At 47.4% G+C, this 20,538-nt stretch overlaps 1 protein-coding gene across 3 annotated transcripts in view; it reads left to right on the forward strand.

Annotated features, from left to right (window-relative positions):
* Nucleotides 1-20,538, forward strand: part of VWA5B1 (von Willebrand factor A domain containing 5B1) — a 54,814-nt gene that overhangs the window by 28,128 nt on the left and 6,148 nt on the right. For all 3 annotated transcript variants that reach the window (XM_081817628.1, XM_081817629.1, XM_081817627.1), the window contains exons 9-17: nt 3,286-3,396; nt 5,352-5,554; nt 6,023-6,137; nt 7,534-7,719; nt 10,362-10,545; nt 11,431-11,621; nt 15,200-15,401; nt 16,001-16,315; nt 18,139-18,276. In XM_081817628.1, coding sequence (XP_081673754.1) covers nt 3,286-3,396; nt 5,352-5,554; nt 6,023-6,137; nt 7,534-7,719; nt 10,362-10,545; nt 11,431-11,621; nt 15,200-15,401; nt 16,001-16,315; nt 18,139-18,276 — 1,645 coding nt within the window. The remainder of the gene's footprint in view (nt 1-3,285; nt 3,397-5,351; nt 5,555-6,022; nt 6,138-7,533; nt 7,720-10,361; nt 10,546-11,430; nt 11,622-15,199; nt 15,402-16,000; nt 16,316-18,138; nt 18,277-20,538) is intronic.

The following is a 20,538-nucleotide window of genomic DNA, read 5'->3' on the forward strand; positions in this document are numbered from 1 at the left end:
TTCTTGGTATTTTTGGTTGTGTGGATGTGGTGTCTCCTCCTCTGGAGTTATGAACTCATTAAGGGAAAGGACCAGATCTTTCTCATCTATCTCTCCCCATGGAGCCCGGCTCTGTACTTATGCATAAAAAGCCCCCAGTCGCTGTTTATTGAACTGGGTAAAGGCGCATAGTTCAAGGAAATGAAGGATGCGGGAATAAGAAGTTAGAAGGCTCTGCTGCCACCTGAAATTTCATCCCTCCCCCTAGTTTGTCCCTGGAGAAAACTCTTGTTTCCAGGGCAACAGGACTGACAAGGAGGAGAGGGGTTGGGTGGGATCTGTGATACCCGCTATCTCCTCGGGCTTGCTATGACCAGGTTTAGTCTTGAAGTATGACTGAGCAATCATGTATGAGACCAAAGTTCCCATTTGAAGCCTCTTGACACTGAGGTGCAGGACTGGTTGTCACCTTCTCCCGACCTCTGCCCTCCATCAAAGGCAAGAATTAGACTGGGGAGCTGTCCATAGTCCTGCTGAAGCACACTCCAGGCCGTTGTGGCCATGTGTATTTCATTCCATAGCTGTATCAATTTGTAAGACATCTCTTCGGTTACTCTCAAGTATCATGGGATCTTATGATTTCTCTTTGAGAGCATTTAATCCATTTTCCCTTCCATTTTCCAGGTAAGGAGACTGAGTCCCCAAGAGACCAAGTGTTTTCCCCAGCATCACAGAGCTAATGAGGAAATCAAAGCCTTCCCTATGTTGGATCAGTGCTCATTTTCCTTACCCTGCTGATAGGGAATGATAATACCTCTCTACTGAGAAAAGCTCTCTTCTCTGATTATGTCATTTCTGCTGCATGGCTTAGTAGAAAGAGCAATAGCAGGGTTTGGGGATCATTCTGCCACTGACTTGCTATGTGGCTTTGGACAAGTTGCTTCTCACCTCTGGGATTCAGTTATCCTTTCTATAAAATGAGAAGGAAAGATTAATTCAGGAAGGGCAAACATATGTCACATGTCCCTTTGTTCCCCTCTCCCAAGGCCAGACAGACATCAATAATTGACCATGGCATTTTTTCTCATGCTGAGCTTGGACTCATTCTCTATATCCTTGTCATCTCTGGGTTCCAGGCTGTTACTACCAGTTAAATGGAGTTAGTTTATGAATGGAAATCCATTTCCTGAACTAAAGACCTTTCCAACCTTTACCTTCCAGAATGTTCAGACAATAACTCCCTCTGGCTCTCCTCTCAGTCCCTTTCCCCTTTGGAGTCTCTCCTGCTCTCTTTTCCAGTTCAGCTCACTGAGCTCAAGGTCATCCCTTCACAAATGGCTTTGCCCTGGCACAATCCATTCTGCTACACATGCCCCCTTTTAGAGAAAGGTGCAGAAATTACTCAGGGCACACACTCCTTTCCCCACTGGCAATGAGGCCATAGGCGGGTTTTGCTTGGGTCATTAATTGCGGCCCATTAGGTAGACTGTTTTAGGAAAAACTAGGCTTAGGAAGGTGGGAGAGAATAGAGATCTGAACAGCCACACAAAGGGGGAAAGTTCAGCCAATTTAATCTCCTGCAGCTGGTCTCATTCTCCAGCTACCACTGGCTGCCAAAAACATGGTTTTAAAACTCTAATAGGTGTGAGCAGAGACAATCTGTATGGATCAGCAGAGTCTCCTGCTAGCAGGAATATTCATTAGTGGCTAATGAAAAAATAAGGAGATACTGACTTTTTTTGTAGAGAAACAAAATGTATTGACATGGGCAAAAAAGAGATGAGGGAACATTGATGTTACTGTTCGATGTTTACAGAGGGGGATGGGAGAGGGGCTGCAGGTCTGTGGAGCCTGCAAGGCTGTATGCTGTGGAAGATGCCAAGATCCAGTTGCAACTGCTTCCTTCTAGATTCTGGAACACAAACAGTTTTTCTCTCTGAAGTCATGCTGAGATCCCCGGGGTGCCATCAATAAGCTACTTGGGGACGAGGGAGAGCCCCTCATTCCCGAGCTCTGTGCCACGGCAGAGAGCCAACATGAATAATGATCTCGGGAGCTATGTTTTAAAAGCTGTCTTGTTCTTAAGTTTTGTGATCCAGTGCAACGTCTTAACCTTCTGAGCCTCAGTTTCCTTATCTGTAAAACAGCAAAGTTGCTATTCATACGTTTCTCATTGGGTTGGTGATGGTAACCATTCACTGAATGCTTACTACATGCCAAGGTGAGGTTCCGAGGGGTGACCTAACTAGTCCAGGGTCAAGTTAGTCATGATAAAAGTGAGATTTAAACCCACAGATGGCTAACTTCAACATGTATCTTCTTATCCACTGTGCTGTAACACATGTCATAGAGATTAAATGAGATAATTAATAGAAAGTGCTCAGCACAGGGTTTGGCACATAGTAATTGCTTGAGATTTACTGTTGCCTGGTGCTACCGTCATCATCGTCATCATCGTCATCCCTCCCACCATCTCCTCCACCTTTCCTCTTTGTGCTTATTCATTTCAACAGAACTCATCAAGGGCTCCTGGTGTTGCATGGTAAAGCCGATTAGGACTCTGTAATGTTCCCAGACTTTGGGGGCGCTACTCTCAGAATGCTCACCAATGAGTCAGTGCACCTCTCTGTGCCTCAGTTTTCTCTTGTATAAAATGGGGATAATATTGTGCCTGCCTAAAGAGTCATGGTGAGGATGCAAACATCCATGCCTCTTTACAGTAGAGAGGAGACTGCACAGATTCTCTACTCCAGATCCCCCTTTTGTTATGGCGAGGTCATGGAAAGATGAAGTAATGCATGTAAAGTATCTCCTGGGCATTTTACAAATATGAGCTGAAGAGACTGCCCCTAAGAGACTTGTTAACTAGAGAGTCAACCCTAGGTAGGGCACATAGGATGCAGAAGGGCCTGGATGAAAGCCTGTTCCACCCACAGTGTGCCCCCGGCTCAGCCACGTGCCTCCCTTAGATGTCGATTTCGTTTCTGCAGAAGGGAGTGGATGCTCCCTGCTCTCTCTAACCTCTCAGGGTCAGCAGGAGGTGAAATGGAACTGGCAAGCATAATAGAAGGGCTTTGAGAAGTTGGACTTGCTACACGGATGAGAAGTTTTATGATGATGGCTTTGGTCCAGCCTCTGGTTGCTGTCAGCAAATTTCTTGATCTGAGGGAGAAGTTACTGTTGGGTGCGGGCAGTGGGGTGAAAGCCCGTCTGGAGGCTGCTTCTGTGCTGGGATAAGAATACTGCTGGGTGGTGGCAGCCAGTAACTCCTTCCAGAGCTCTGAAAATCCCTCTCTCGCCCGCCAGGATGCCATGCTGGTGGCTCTAAAGAGCCTCATGCCAGCCTGCCTCTTCAATGTCATTGGGTTTGGATCCACATTTAAGACCCTCTTCCCTTCCAGTCAGACCTACAGTGAGGTAAGGAGGGGCCAGGGCTGGGTCCAGAATGGGTGGGTGGTGAGGAGCAGAGGAAAAGAAGAAAAAGAAAGTGTGGGTAACCCTGAGGCCTGCCTCAGAAGCTGCCGCCCACACGCCCTGTGGAAACTCAATGATGCCCACAGCAGAGAACTAGAGAGGCTGTCTCTGAGTAGGCCATTTGCTGACATCTCGTCTTCTGACATCCCTCCTCTTTAAAATAAGGACCATTTTGGGCATAGTATGGGTGTGCACGGAGAGGGGGTTCAAGGAAGGGGTAGAGAGAGGATATATCCTGCTTCTGTTTCAAGAGAACGATAGACTCGTGTAAGGTTGAACTAAAGGAGAGAATTGTAAGGGGTTACAGAGTGAATAAGTGGGGAGGTGGGCTAAGAATAGAACTCACAAGGCTCAAACTACAATTTAGAACAAGAGGACTGGGGCCCCAGCAGCACACTCACAACTGGAGCATATCCTGTCCAGGTCTAGGAACAGGAAGAAAGAACGTAAGGGAGGGGAGGGAGAAAGGAAGAACACGTTTCAATGAAAAATAACTTTATAGGTTTTTAAAATACAAAAATTATATATATTGATTGTCCCACAATTTCTAAATCCGGATAATCAAAAATAAAAATTAAAAAGTCTCCCATGATCACATCAGAAAAAAAAAAAGACCACCATTACAAGCTCAGTATAAATCCCTCCAGACCTTGTTCTATGTGTTTACACACATTTTTTAATTTATTTTTTAATAACATATAATGTATTATTTGTTTCAGGGGTACACAGGTATCACAGGTCTGTGATTCATCAGTCTTACACAATTCACAGCACTCACCATAGCACATACCCTCCCCAATGTCCATCACCAGGCCACCCTATCCCTCCCACCCACCCCTCCACTCCAGCAACCCTCAGTTTGTTTCCTGAGATCAAGAGTCTCTTATGGTTTGTCTCCATCTCTGGTTTCGTCTTGTTTTATTTTTCTCTCCCTTCCCCTATGATCCTCTGTCTTTTTTCTCAAATTCCACATATTAGTGAGATACATTTTTAATAACGATAGGATTAGACGGGCCATACCATTCTGTAACCTACTTTCTAACACAACAGCCTATCATGAGCATAGTTCCGTGTCAGTAACATTAATCTGCAAGATAATTTTAATGGCTGCCTAGTATTTCACTACACGGATCAATCAGGACCTATTGAACTAAATCCCTACAGTTGAGCATGTCAGTTGCTTCCATATTTTTCTCTTCAGTCATCTTTGTAGCGAAGACTCCACACCCATCCTTAATGATTCCCTTGGGATAAATCCTTAGTCTTGTTGGCTCAAAAGGTACATATCCATTTCAAGATTTTTGATAGATGCCATTATCCCAAGCACAGGTGTTGAAAGAGCATCTTCATGAATCAGGAGCAGAACATCTGATGTCCATCTGGTGCCAGGAGTCCTTGGCCAGTTGGGTTCCACAGTGTTGATCCAGGAGGAAGGGAATCTGAAGCCCACATTGGGCACATGATTTCTTCAAAGTACTGTAGGGATTAGCACACAGGCAGGCCAGAACTTGAGTCTTAAGATTTCTAGTATAATGGTCTTACCACTACACCTCCTGCCTCGCTCATCGGAAAAGGACACTCATTTGTACTGAGCAATTGGAGCTTGATGTGCTGCCTTTTCCAGGGGTGTTTATATTTTTAATGAGGAGCAAAGAAAGGACAGTGGTAAGTCAGTACACCACGAACAGCATTTAGGGCATTCATAGGGGGTGCTATTGGGCAGAATCACACTAGATGAGTGGCCATCCGTTCCTCCTGTGCATGGATCCAAGGCATCCCTGGATCCATGGATCTAAGATCTAGGGAAACAAAAGATCCATCCTCCAGGGGGCTTACAGTCTTGGTGCCATATGGTGATGCTAGGGGCTATCTTCCCTGTCCATGACCCTTCCCTGCAGGAGAGCGTGGCCATGGCCTGTGATAACATCCAGACAATGCGTGCTGACATGGGTGGCACGAACATTCTTTCCCCGCTCAAGTGGATCATCCGGCAGCCAGTGCGCCGAGGCCACCCACGGCTTCTCTTCCTGATCACAGATGGTGCCGTCAACAACACCGGCAAGGTGCTAGAACTGCTGCGAAACCATGCCTTCTCCACCAGGTGGGCACAGGCTGAAGGTCTAGGCCTTGGTTATCCTGGGCTGCCCTGGGCTGGGGGGTGCCGGAAGTGGGGCATCATGGAAAATGCCAGAAGGAAAGGAGAGAACTCCAGTTCCTACAGTGCTTGTTTTCTAGGGTGGTGTAGCTAACTTCCAAGTTTGCCTTTTTCCCTCAAGAGTTCAGGTGGGATGAGATAACACCATACCTCTGCATATAGCTCCCAAAGGGCAGCCTAGGTGGAGGAAGTCCTTCTTGCTGCTCTGACTCTGTCCTGGGGTGGGAGTTAATGGGCTGTTGTGAATGTGAGTGCCCACTGATGGCCCTCTGCCTTCTCCTTCACCCTCTGCCTGATGCTAGGATCAGCTCTAAGATAGCTCTGCTGGATCATGCTCTGTCCCTTTCCCCACCAAAGGGACAAAGAGGACACAGAGGGTGGGAAATAGCACCCTCTCTCCTCCCCTTCCCCCAGGTGCTACAGCTTTGGAATTGGACCCAACGTCTGCCACAGACTGGTGAGAGGGTTGGCAACTGTGTCCAAGGGCAGTGCTGAGTTCCTGGTGGAGGGAGAACGGCTCCAACCCAAGGTAGGAGAAAGGGGCTCAGTCTCTTTGGTGCTGGTACCTCAGAGGCCCAGACCGGTCATACAGCAACTCAGTGATGGGGCTGAGATTTCATTTCATCCAAGTCTAAGCTCCCCACTAGGCCACTATACACCCCAGTGAGAATCAGAGAGGTAGAGGCCACAGAGCAGGCAACTCCTGGAGTTAGTACAGGACACTAGATCCACTGGTCTCCAGCCACTGGATCACATGCTCCATCCACTGGCTGGGCAGGACTGGGACTTCTGAAAGAGTCACTGCCTCTATGGATCTGGAGTTGTGTTGGGGGTCATTTCCAGCCACATTCCTGATGATGACAAATGGTGGCTCAGAAGCATCTAAAGGACCCAGAAATCAAGGAGATTGTAGTCATCTCTCCATTTTCTGCACAGTTGGCACTAATAACCGAACTCTTAAAAAATCCTTGGGTCAGTCCAGATCCTCCAGGAAGCAGAGACAGAGCAGGTTTTAAGAAGCTCATAACTACAAGAGGTTCGTTGGGGGATAATGTCTGTGAAAGAAAAAAGAGGAAGAAGCAGGAAGGAGAACTCTTCAGCCCGTAATGCACATGCATACCCGTGAAAGGATTGAGCAGGGAGAGCTTCAGACTGCGAGTCTGGCAAGGTCTCAGCCAACCCAACAGGGAGCTCTGGAGCAAAGATCACCCATTAGGTAGTCAAATTGGGCTGGAATGCCAACACTAGTATCCCTGCCGTGCTCAGTCATTGCCTGAGGGCTTCCAGAGAGAGGTGTGGTCTTGGCTGGAAAGCTGGGGCTGCATCTGGAGACTATCACCTAATGGCATTCTTTGCAGAAAAAGGACACAGTCTTCCTCCAAGGGGGATCTGGGAGTGCACCCTTATGGCTTGCACAATCCCCAAATCATTTTTCTCCGGCTCTGCAGTACATTTGAAGAAATCAGCCTAAGTGATGCAAAACCACAGCTGTCATTTATTTGAACACCTATCATGAGGCAGCGACTTCAAATCCAGTATCTCAGCTAATCCTCCCAACTACATTGAGAGTTGAAAATTACTAACTCACTTTATCGGAAAAGGAAACAGAGGCCCAGCAAGGCAAATTAACTTGCTCAAGATCACTATCCAGTCCATGCTTTGACACAAACTTTCTTTGGGTCTTAGATGTCCTCATTATAAAATGCTAAGCTTAGAGAAGCAAGATCTGCTCCAACTCTGACATTCTAGTAGTCTAAGAAGCTCAGAGGCACGTTCACTGCTGAACAAGCCACCCCAAGGCCTATTGTGTCTTCTTCTCTGCTCACACCCCGTCATGCTCATACCCACATGGTCTCTGTGCTCCTCATCTCTGCATGCCCCTGCTCACATGTGCCCCCAACCTGTGTTCTGACCCTGCCTAACAGATGATCAAATCCCTGAAGAAGGCCATGGCCCCAGTCCTGAGTGATGTAACTGTGGAGTGGGTCTTCCCCGAGACCACCGAGGTCCTGATCTCGCCTGTGAGCACCAGCTCCCTCTTCCCCGGAGAGCGGCTGGTGGGATATGGCATTGTGTGTGATGCCTCCTTATACATCTCCCATCCCAGATCTGTAAGTATCTTAGACATTCCAGAACAGAGGGGCTCCAGAGCATTACCCACAAAACCATCCTTAGCTGAAAAGGCTATTGGTGGCCACTAGGAACTAATTGGATCTCGGTCTACAGTTTTGGGGTCTGGTTGCCAGGCCATGGGCATGTGGTCATGGTGACACTTCTTGGGTAAATGCTATCATTGCAACATGTGGTTCTTAAGATCCCCTGCAGCAGAAAAACTGGGGGAATGTGTCTAAAATGCAGAGCCCAAGGGGCACCTGGGTGGCTCAGTTGGGTTAAGTGGCCAACTCTAGATTTTGGCTCAGGGTCTTGATCTAAGGGGCCTGGGATCAAGTCCTGTGTGGAGCTCTGCACTCAGCAGGGAGTCTGCCTCAGGATTCTCTACCTCCTCTGCCCCTCCAACTATCTCTCTCTCAAATAAATAAAAATCTTTTTTAAAAATAAAATAGGTGCACCTAGGTGGCTCAGTTGGTTAAGCAACTGACTTTGGCTCAGGTCATGATCCTGGAGTCCCAGGATCAAGTCCCCGCATCGGGCTGCTGGCTCAGCAGGAAGTCTGCTTCTCCCTCTGACCCTCCCCACTCTCATGCTCTCTATCATTCTCTCTCTCTCTCTCTCAAATAAATACATAAAAATCTTTTAAAAAGTAAAATAAATAAAATAAAATGCAGAGTCACTGAACTCTACCTCTGAAACTAATAATATGCTATATGTTAATTAATTGAATTTAAATAAATTTTAATTTAATTTAAAAAGTAATAATAATAATAAATAAAACACAGAACCCAAGCTCCAACCCAGGTCTACTCAATAAAAGTCTTTGAGGGTAAGGCCCAGGAACCTGCATTTGACATAATCGGCCCAAAGTGATTTTGACAAACAACTCAGTTCAGAACAACTGCACTCAGGTTTCTTTCCCCAAAAGCTCTATTCAGGTCATGTCTCCTTAGAAAAGTTTGTGTTTTACTTACATGGATCATTCTCTTGTCTGTGGTGACAGAAGTGAGATAAAAGTGAGAAACTTCTCAAAGGAAGGTGGAATTCATGCTAAAATGTGGGGAATTGCCTGAAATTTCCCCATCTCTCCTCTTTAGTGAATCTCTCTATGCCTGCTTGAAGGATTTGCCATCTCGTTTTATTTTTAAGCAGGAGTCACCAACTCATTGCCTAGAGGGACTGGGCAGGTATAAAATGAATGAAATGGACTTCTAAAAATAAAAGGGGAAAACGCCATGAAGGATAGCAATTATCACGGGGGCCACAGAGAGGCAAGAGGGGTGGTGAGGAATATGGCAAACTGGATGGCACACGGCCATCTCAACTGGGTGACCCCACCCCAGCGTGGGCTCTGTGTTAAAGGTGTTTTCAATCTTTCAAGAGAAGTGAGAATTGTGTGTGATATTTCCAGCTTTTAGTATGTTATACTATCTCCTAAGAATCATGTCAGGGTAATGGTTACTGTGTTATGGAGAGTGGGGTGTTCAAATGTAGGGAGAAGATGCTAAACAGAATGTTGGTCGGTCTTTGAACAGTCTAGACCCTCCTTGGAGGTCTCGGAGGCAGCAGATCATCAACGGACCCTACCACTGGAATGGATCCTCAAATAAATGCCTTCTCCTTTCCTTACCCATGAGACTGGCAAAGTTTTCTCCTGGTACTAGCAGGGCTCTTGGGGAAAGGTACCCTTGCCCATTATGGTGTAAATATGACTTGCCCTCCTGGAAAGCAATCTAGAAATAACTAATGAAATTAGAAATACATAACTTCTCAGCCTAGAAATCCCTTCTAAGAATCTAACACCTAGAAATAAAAGTGATGTAATAGATTTATGTCCAAGGATTCACTGTAGCAACTTTTTTGTGGTGCAAAATAAATGGCCACAAAGCAAATGCTTAAAAATAAGGAGTGCTAGAATATTGTGCAGTCAAAAGTTAAAAAAGAAGAGTTGATATGCAGGATTTCCAAAATGTTTTAAGTGCAAAATTCAAGATACATGTAAATGTAAGTAAATGTAAGTAATATAGTCCAGTTCTTGTAAAATAAAAATTATCCCCAAAGCCCTTATGTTTTATATATATGTTTATATCGTGGAGAAGGGAATGGAAGGAGCAGATGGTTCATTTTGTTAATTTTGGTTACCTACTTGGAGACAACAGTGGCATTGAGAATTACCTTTAAAAAATTTTTTAAATAAAGAAGATAATTAAAAATATAAACAATATAGGGGGTGCCTGGGTGGCTCAGTCATTAAGCATCTGCCTTCGGCTCAGGTCATGATCCCGGGGTCCTGGGATCGAGCCCCGCATTCAGCTCCCTGCTCCGCGGGAAGCCTGCTTCTCCCTCTCCCACTCCCCCTGCTTGTGTTCCCTCTCTTGCTGTGTCTCTCTCTGTCAAATAAATAAATAAAATCTTTAAATATATATATAAACAATATAAATGTTATGAAGAGTTGGTTCCATTCACCATCTCTTGAACAGAAGTCTACCTAAATTACTCAAGCAAGCAAAAAGCTTTCCTGTTATTCTAGATCCTCAAAGATGGAACGCCCACCACCTCCCGTCACACCCGGCCTGCCCTACAGGTGTTCTTTCTGACATCTAGCCCCACTCCCAGCCCTCTTTTCTCTCCCTCCCTCCAGGACAAGAGGAGACGGTACAGCATGCTGCACTCTCAGGGGTCCAGCAGCTCCGTCTTCTACCACTCCCAGGATGAGGGGCCCAGCCCAGACAGCAGAAACTGTGCCAAGAGCGTGGGGTCACACTTCAACCTGAGGCAGCCCAAAGATGCCCAGCCATCCATCGGAGACTCCACCACTAATCCTGGTTAGTCTGCTGTTCCTTGTGCTTCACTCTCTCTTCAGGAAGGCCACGATGGCTACATTTTGCGGAGCACTTACTATGTGCTGAGCACTTTATACAAAGAATCTCACTGAATAGTTAGCAGCTGTAGGGATGGATCCTATTCCACCGATTTTATAGATGATGAAACTGAGGCTTGGAGCCCTTAAGCAACTTGGCTAAGCTCATGAAACCTGCAAGAGGGAGGGTACAGACAGGTCCAGAGCTGTTTGCATCCAAAGCCTCTTTATGGTGCTAATTTCCATTCATAAGGCATTTATTGATCACCTACCATGGCTAAGTCCTGAACACAGCGTGGGAAGCAAGAATGATGCAAACATGGACGCTTGTCCTTCAGAAACTCTCTGCCTAGTGGAAGAGATACAGTTGGCTCTAACTTTGATAGAAGCAGAGTGACAGGGACCACAGCAAAGTTTAATAAGCTGGGAGGGGGGGTCCCAAGGAAAGACACATTGTTAAATGATATCAAGAGACATAATGAAGGCACAGATTCTTAGAAGTGGGATGGGAGAGGAGATTCCAGGCAGTAGAAACTGGCTGAGCAAAGACGTAGAAATGTGACACCTAGAAAACTAGAAAACACATACACAAGTGATTGCTCATCTGGTACATCTGGAGCACACAGTACATTGAAAAAGGAGCAGAAAGGACAGTAGCCGGATAGATGGATTAGGACCAGTTTACATAAGGCTTTGAACGCCAAGGGAGGTGAGACATCTACAAATATTTCAGCAGGCAAGCCATGGATAACTCAAGAAGTTTCCAAGCAGGAAAGGAGCATGCAAGCCCCTCTCTCTCTTTCCCCACTGACCTCCACCCTGACGGCACCCCTTGTCACCAACCACCCAGGTCTAGACTTTTCCCAGCGACGGCGGGCATATAGCACCAACCAGATCACCAACCACAAGCCCTCCCCAAGGGCCCCCACAGCCAGCGACCCCACAGTGCCTGCCAGGAGATACCGACTTCGGAAAGCCAAGCTTCAGGACCTCACCAACCAGACCAGCACAGATGCCCCGTGGTGGCAGATTGATTTGCAGGTACCTGAGCAGGGCAGGTTGGAGTTGGGGGGGGACCATAGACGGGGAAAGAGCTGTCTCCTGCTTCAGCCACAAGGATGGAGCCTGTCCACTACTTATACTGCAAAATGAGTGTCTTCTTCCTCATTTTTGGGGATCTTCATCTGCCTGAGCCCCTTTCTAATAATGGTACCCAGTACTCAGTGACATCACCCATTCTCTGTACGCAACACTTCCCAGCTGGTAAAGAGCAGCCCCATCTACACTCATTTGGTTTTATAGCACTCCTGAGAGGAAGGAGTGGGGGAGCTGACCACCGCCACTCTGTATAGATGTGGAAATTGAGGGCCAGAAAGGTCAAGTGACTTATCCACGGTCACATAGCCGGTCAGGGGATTGCAACCCAGGACCCTCTGCCTGCGAAGCCCTCACTTCCCTCCTCCCTCACACTGCACCTTCTGCAAATCCCAAGGGTTGTACATTCACTCAGGGCAGAGATCATCTCAGAATTAGAGCCAGAACGGGACTAGTCATCCACTGTTCAGCTGGACCAAAGTTTCTCAACCTCAGCGCTATTGACACAATAATTCTTTGTTGAAGGGGCTGTCCTGTGTATTGTAGAATGTTTGGCAGCATGCCCGGCCTCTATCAACTGAATACCACCTTCAACCATGATGACCAAAACTGTCTGCACTCATTGCCAAATTCCCCTGAGGAAGAGGGTAAAACCACCAGATGGAGAAATACTGTCCCAAACCAAATTGGTGTTTGTTATTATCTGCATACCTTATCCACTTTCTTAAGAAGGGGCTTCATGTAGCTTTGTCATTGTGAGTCAAATTCCATAAAAGGACCCTTTCGGTCTCCCCTCTCCCACCCACCACCACCAGCCCTCCCTGCCTCTCCATAAGCTCCTACACTCCCCAAGGGCAGAGACATTGACCCCTTGACCCTGCAGGCCCTTCTCTGTGCTTAGTCAGGGATCATTTGATGTGGTTGGAAGACACTGATCTTGGAGTCAGGTGGACTCCGCTCCTCAAACATGTTGCTTACCCTCTCTGAGCCCCAACTTCCCCATCTATGAAATGGGGAGAGTAGTTTGTACAGCTGATTGAGCTAACTGCCATCAGCAGGTATTGACTGGGAGACAACTCTAAGTGGAAGACTTGCAGGCGATGGCTGATAGGAGATGAACTGCCTGGTGCACCCTGGTATACAGTAGGCGTCTTTTAAATGCAACTCTCCTTGGTGAGAGCTCTGGGCAGCTTAGCATCTGTTGTCTCCTGCTTGCTTCTGACCCATCTTTGCTCATGTCTCCCTGGTCGCCTGCTCGGCTTCTTCTCCAATCTGATTCTCCCCAACACACTTGTACAAACGCACACACATGCATGCACACGCACACACGTACACCCTTCCTGCAGCCTCTGGCTGGGTGAAGGGCTGAATCTTAGACTAACCCGTTGCCATGGAAACTGTAGCAGCGTCCGTTTCTCAGTGTGGAGGTGATGGTGGGGCAGGGGTGAGGGGACTCCCAGCCTCTGATGGGAGATGGGGATTAAGGACCTCTTGGGACCCAGCAGCCCTGGCTGGATACCAGCTCCTACCGAGGCCGTCCTACCAGTGACCAGTCCCTTTCTTCTCCCACACCCTTGTACCATCTCCAGGACCTCAGGCCCAGAGGATACAGGAAGGAGGGCCCCAGCCCCTGCCCTAAGGAGCCCTTATCTAAAGGAGAGGCACAATCCTCTTCCCAATAAATACTTGATAGAGATAAGAAAGCCTCCATGGTTAACTGTTGACCTAAAAACCTGAGAGTCCACTTTTTCTGTTTCATCTTGCAAGTGCTTTTGCCCCCCATTCTCTCCCCCTACCAAGCATATGTGCTCCCAGAGGCACAAAATTCATTTTTAATTAATTTAATATTCTTTAATTACAGAAGTAATACATACTCAGAGTTTGCAATAAAAACTCTCAAACAGTTCAGGCAGGTATAAAGTAAAAATAAAATTACCCCTTCCCTGTGCCCGAACCCACTGATTTTCAGTGTTCCCTTCCAGAAATAATACACACACACACACACACGCAACACACATATATGTTTTGAATAATCACATTGTAAATCTCCAATTATATCCAATTATTATTGGATAGCTCTAAAATCCAAAAGTAAATCTCCAATTTACACTTTAAATGTCTTTTTAATTCTTTTTTTTTTTTTGGTATTCAGTAAAATTCCTCTTCTTGGTGAACAGTTCTGTGAGTTTTGACGAACGCATAGTCATGTAAATATCTCCACAATCAAAATACAGAATGGTTGCAATTTACTTTTTTAAAATATGTTTGATCTTGGACATCTTCCCACACGGGTATGAAGAAATGTGACTCTTTCATTTCAGTGTTTGTTGTGTGGCCTTCCATTGCATGGATCTTCCATAACTTGTCAACCCTTATTGATGTGCATTTTGAGAATGTCCAGATATTCACTTTTACAAACAACACTGCAACAAATCTATAGTACATGCACAAAGATATTCGCATCCTGTGCATTTCCACAGAACTTCTAAAAATGGAATCGTTGGGTCAAATGAGCTTGTGCACATTTAATGTTAATAGCACACTGCTGAAATGTCCTCCCACAAGTGTGCCTCAAGTTCATACTCCCATCAACGGTCCATGAGAGAAACCCTGTCTCCCTGTTGGCCACAATGGGTGTTTAAATATTTGCCAATCTGGAAGGTGGAAAAAATCATATAACTTATTTTAATTTAGAGCAATGCTCATGAGGCAGAACATTTTTTTCATGGGTTTATTGGATACTTTTTCTGTGAATTGCCTATAGATGCCCTGAACCCATAGTCTACCTCTGCTCCCCCTGCCCCAGTGATTTATAAGAGCTTTTTCTTGAAAATGATCTTTGTCATGCGTGTTGCAGATATATTTCCCAGTTTATCCCTTGCCTTTTGGTGTTTTTTGTACCAGCACAAGAATAGACAGATTAAATCCACAACACAGAAGAGAAAGTCCAGAAATAAAACCAGTGTACATGAGAGCTTTGATAGGATAGAGGTAGGGAATTGATAAACCTTAGAAACTCAATGAATGAACCATATTTAATAAATGGTGTTGAGATCTGTACTAAGAAAATCAAGGAAAGGCTGGTTCCTATTTCTTTACACCAAAATAAATTTCATGTGAGTCAAAGATTTAAGCAAACAAAAATAAATCATAAAAATTCTAGAATTTTTTTTGAGTGGGAAAGACCTTTTAAGCATGACATATGAGAAGACATAAGGAAAAGGCTGATAATTTTAGCCTCCTCCCAACACACACACAAAGTTTTAAACTTTATGGCAAAAAAAGAGTGGGTTTAGAATATTATCCATGGTATGTGATTTTCCATGGTTTTCCATGGTTTGGACTTCATCCATGCTTTGGGATTATTTGTGTTGATGGTTCTCATGGGTAGTGGAGAGTAGGTTATGTGTCCTCGGGTACTGCAGAAGGACCTGGGCTGCCCAGGGAAAGAGCTGTGGCTAGGGGTGGAGGGAAGGGGCAGCCAGTAGGAGCTCAGCCTCCTCCCCTCCCTCTTGTACTCCTAGCCCTTGCTGAACAGTGGTCTGGACCTGAGCCAGGGCCCCAGACTCCACGGCCCAGGAGCCCGCAGGCCCTCTCTGCTGCCCCAAGGCTGCCAGCCCAGCCTGCCTTCCAGCCAGGAGACCCAGACCTGGAGCCCCATGAAAGAGCCGGATCTTGGGTCTAGCCTGAAGCCTGCCTCAGACAGCCGTAGCCCTGGGGACCTAGGTAAGTGCCCGCCTCAGACAGCCGTAGCCCTGGGGACCTAGGTAAGTGCCCGCCTCAGACAGCCGTAGCCCTGGGGACCTAGGTAAGTGCCCGCCTCAGACAGCCGTAGCCCTGGGGACCTAGGTAAGTGCCCACAGGGTCTAGGACCTGACCGGGGGACAGGGAGGAATTCTTGGCTGTAGCCCAGCGTAAGATGATAGGATTGAGGGCAAATGCCTTTGTCTGTGCCCTTGGAGGGAAGGACAGGCTGTTGCCCATCCGTGCCAGAGAACCTCACCAATCCCACCTGGCCCTTGGGCTGACTGAGGCTCCCAGATGTCCCTGTGGCTGCACTCTTCGCTGCCCAAGTGTCCCCACCCCACCCTGTCTGGCTACCTCGGGTACTGGATTCCTGGAGGTGGGTCTGCCCCATTTTGGGGACAGGTCCATACCATCCAGCTGTCCTAGGGAAGGATTCCTGTGTTCCTTGAGGTGGAGGGTGGAGGGAAGAAGGCTGCACTTGCTTCGCGATATCTGCGCCCTGGGGAGGAATGACGTCCCTGAGGGTTGACCTCTGTGCCCCAGCTCAGAGCATCGTCTGGTTGTCCCTCCGCCCGCAGAGCCGTCCCATCACCCTTCCAACTTCGAGACTGAGACGTCCTCGGACTGGGAGCCCCCGGCAGAGTCCGAGGAGCGGATCAATCCCGGCAGGCCCCCCACTCCAGGCCCGGTGCTGGGCAAGGCCGTGGTCAAGGGCTTGCGCGACAGCCAACGTTTGCAGTGGGAAGTGACCTTTGAGCTGGGGCCCCCCGGCCCGGAGCGGGGAGGGGCACACGACGCCGACCTGTGGAGCGAGACCTTCCATCACCTGGCGGCCCGCGCCATCATCCGCGACTTCGAGCAGCTGGCGGAGCGCGAGGGCGAGATCGAGCCAGGTGAGCTCCGCACCTGCGCGCTCCGGACCGCCTCCGGAGCCCCTCCTCACAGCTCCGCCCCATGCCCCATCCTACCCCCTCCCCACACCCGGGCCCCGCCCCATCCCCCTCCCGGCCCACCCACCGGTGATCCCCTCCCCTCCCCAGGCTTCGGCAACCTCCTTCTTCCCACAGCCCTGCCAGTGTCTAGTGCTCCACCTCTTGTCCCCCACCGCTGCCTCCAGGTGTCTCCCCTCTGCCCCAGCACTCCCAGCCCCATCCTCCACTTCCCCCTTCCCCGCCACACATACGCGCACACACACACACACACACACACACACACACACAGCCCAGGGTTCCATCCTTTCCTTGATCACCCCCGTCCCCCAGCCCCCAGACGCCTCCCCACCAGCCCTGGCCTCCTCCACCCCTCCCACCCCGTCCCGTGATCCGGTGATCTGTCCTCTCTTTCCTTTTTCCCTCTGCTGCAGTCCCCCATTCCTTCTCACCTCCCAGGGCTTCTCCTTGCAGCGCCCCCTGTAGGGCTCCAGAGACAGAACAATGGGGCCAGCCCTATCCCCTGACCTGCTCCCCTGGGACCACACCTTCTTACGGAACCCACTAGACCTAGTTGGTCCATTCACCCACTCATCAACGCCATTTATTACTTTTGGATCATCCCGGGGCCAGGCTCAACAGTGCAGTGACCACCACAATTCCCATCCTTATGGCACGGACTAGCGGGGAAGCTGACATGAATCAAATAATTATACACACGATTAATTGAGTGCATTTGTCCTGAGTACTATTAAGAAATACAGGGATCCAAGAAATCCTATAACGGGGATGGTAGGGAACTAATTTAGTTCAGGAATTGGGGCAAACATTCCTAAGACAGTGATTCCTGAGATCACGATGGTGCACGCTTGGAGAATAGATTGGTATAGATACAGAGAACACTATTTGTGATAGATTCATGCTTTGTTTATACAGTAATATATTGCTTATAGTTTACATTATTTGTACTTTTGTATAACACATTTTTTTTTTCTGAGCACCTCACCTTACAGTTTACAAAATATTTGTACAATCCCTCACCACCTTGACTCCTCACACAGCCCTCAGAGGCAGCCAGCCATGGAGACTGCTCACTTGTTCCGTGGGAAGAACTTGGGTTTGGGGGTCAGATCATCCTGAGTTCTGATCCCAGGGCCATTACTAACTCACTGTGTGACCCTGTGTTTTGTGCTCTCCCTCTCTGGTTTTCAATCTTCTCTGCAAGATTGTCCCAATGGGCCAGACCAGGGGTCCCCACCCAGCCAGGGTACCTGTGAAATCCTGCAGCAAAGTTTTTATCGGATAGCTGCAAAATGAAAATAGAGAATACAGGTGACGTAGAGGGGTGTTGGGTTGTTGTTGTTTGGTTGTTTTTTTTTTTTTTTTTAGATTTTATTTTTAAGTGGACTCTACACCCAACCTGGGGCTCGAACTCACAACCCAAGATCGAGGGTGGCACACTCCACTGACAGCCACCAGGCACACCTAGAGGATTTTTTTTAATAACACTCAAGTTATTTAAGGGGTGTAACTATCTTTTTGTCCTAGATGTCTTAGCTCTTTTACATTAAAATGTCCTTATTTTATGAAACGTTGATGGAGGTTAATAATCTTGGGGGTGGGGGTTAATCTCCTTAACTGGCAAGTGGGCAGACCCCTTGATTTTAAGGGCTTATGGAATCCCAAAGATGGGGACCACTGGTCTAGCCCTTCCTTTAGCTTCCAGAAGTTCTGTGCCAGGTAGGACTTTCCGGATCCACACTGACCCCCGGTTTCTCCCTCCACAGGGTCCAGCCGCCGTTACCAGGTGAATGCTGTGCATGCCAGCAAGGCCTGCAACGTCATCAGCAAGTATACGGTCTTTGTGCCTGTGGACGTGAGCAGGAGCCGGTACCTGCCCACCGTGGTGGGGTACCCCAACTCTGGTAAGGCAGATGGGCACGTCTGAGGGCCAAGCAGCCCCCCCTTGGCTGTCAGAGGGGAGCTGGGACACAAAGGAGCACAGACCTGCCAAGAGGGGTATTAGGAATGGCCTAGAAGCAAAAAGGCTCCTGGCCGATGATTCAGTCACCATAGGGTGGTGGGTACATGAGCACCCCCCCGCCACTGCTCTGCAGAAGGCAATGAAACCACCCCACTCCCTTTTCCCCACCGAATGAATAGGACTTTATTGTGCTTTTCCAATTGGGACAATGTGTGTGCTCTCTGTAGAAAATTCTAAAATATAGAAAGACATAAAATAAATAAAAATGCCTGGAATTGACAGTCATCCAGAAATGAGTAACTAATTACCTCCTTGGTGTGACTATCCTTCCAGACTTCTCGCTGTGAATATCTACATGTAGAGAAATCAAAGGATAATTTTTCATGAATTGGATTATACCAATATGTGCTGTGTTCTACCAAATGTGGGTGTGGAAAAAAATCTTTCCATGAAGGTGACTGTCTATCACCACTTTAATAGCTGCAGTATTTTCTACTTTCATCATCAATTAGACAGTGGTCCAAAGCACTTTATCTACATCGAATGACTTAATCCTCAACACGGCTCCACAAAGTAGATGCTATTATTATCCCCATTTTACAGATGGGAAGGTAGAGGCAGAGGGAGTTAAGTTACTTGCCCAAGGTCACACAGCAGTGAGGGGCAGAGCCAGGCTTTGAATCTCGAGGCCTGGCTGCAGAATCTGTACTCTCTCCTACTCCTCTCCACTACCACTTAAGGTTTATCAGAACCTTTTCCACCAGCCCCCCAGGTACTAGACCTTCAATTTATTCCCCTTTTGATTATCATAAATTATGGTGCAAAGAACATCTTTGTGCCCCTGTCTGGTTATCTCCTAGGGGTTAATTAACTCTCCAAAGTAAGATTGCGGATCAAAAATTCTGCCCATTTAAAACTGGGATGTGTTTTGCCAAAGTGACCTGACTGGAAAGGTTGTTTGGGGGTCTGCTTTTCACCAACACTGTGTGCTGCTTATCTTTCTAAACGCTGCCAGGCTCGTAGGCAAGGGAAGAATCTCTCTTTGGGGAATTTTTTTAGTTTTTTTGGTGAGATACTTTTCATAGGTACATTAACTATATGTACTTTTTCTTTCCTGAATTACATTTTCGCATCCTCTGCAGTTCCTTTTTTTTCTTTTTTTTTTTTTAGCAGAACTTCTAAAGAATGTTTAAAAACAAAATGTGCCTCTCCTTGTTCCTGTCTCCCTCCTCCCCCTGCTGTTTTTTATCTGTGGTATCAAAATCATCGACGACCCTGTTCCCTCTTTGGGTTGCTCTCATTTCAGGTTCTGGCCAGAGGCCCAGACTGTTACTCCACTGGACATTCTCATTCACTGGGCTTTGTCATCCTGAATGACATTCAGGATATCTCACCCGCCTCGCCCATCTCAGACCATCCTAGTGTCTATAGCCCACAGCCTAGAAGGTTCAGGGACCTGGCCCATGTCTTAACTCAAGTCCCACAGCCCCCTAAGACCTGGATCAGTACTTCTCAAAGTGTGGTTCAGGAAACTAGAACCCTAGTTGCATGTCCTGAGCATGGCCATTCAGCACAAACTAGGAAGTCCCAGTTTAGGAAATACATGTAGGAACCACTGGATTAAATAAAGCTCAACGCCCAGTGTTTTCTTGATTGCAGAACTTGTTAGAGCCTTTAGTATGTTAATATACATCAGGAGGCTCAGAGAAGGGACTGTATTTTGCAGCTTCTTCCAAACTTACCTCCCCTTAGAACTCCTCGTTTTTTTAAGGAATAGTTTACAGACTAGTGTTCTCCAAGAGTGGGGTTCCCCAAAACACACTTGAGAGTGCTATAGCTTCATCTCTCTTTATCCGTCCCCCGTTGGTGAGGCCTTGTCCTGTGGGAGGGGAATGGGGACCTTGGTCTCTGAGACCACAAACTAGGAGAGAAGGAAAATTGGGTGTTCTTGAGAAAAAGCAGACTTTTAACTAACTAGAAAATATTGCTGCTTCCTGAGCATTGTCTTGGCCATAGCATGGACCTGGCAAGGTTATTATCCCCATTTTCCAGATGAGGAAACTGAGGCACAAAGTGGCTAGCACCCCATCCAGCTACTAAGAGATGGGGCTGAGGTTCAAACCCAGGTCATTCTGGCTCCAAAGCTCATGGTCTTACCTTGTACAATGTCTTTCTGTCTCTGGACAAGTGACAGACTGAAGGC

This window comes from Leptonychotes weddellii, chromosome 4, assembly GCF_054177405.1.
Source record: "Leptonychotes weddellii isolate Sample4059 chromosome 4, ASM5417740v2, whole genome shotgun sequence".
In the NCBI taxonomy this organism is placed as follows: domain Eukaryota; kingdom Metazoa; phylum Chordata; class Mammalia; order Carnivora; family Phocidae; genus Leptonychotes; species Leptonychotes weddellii.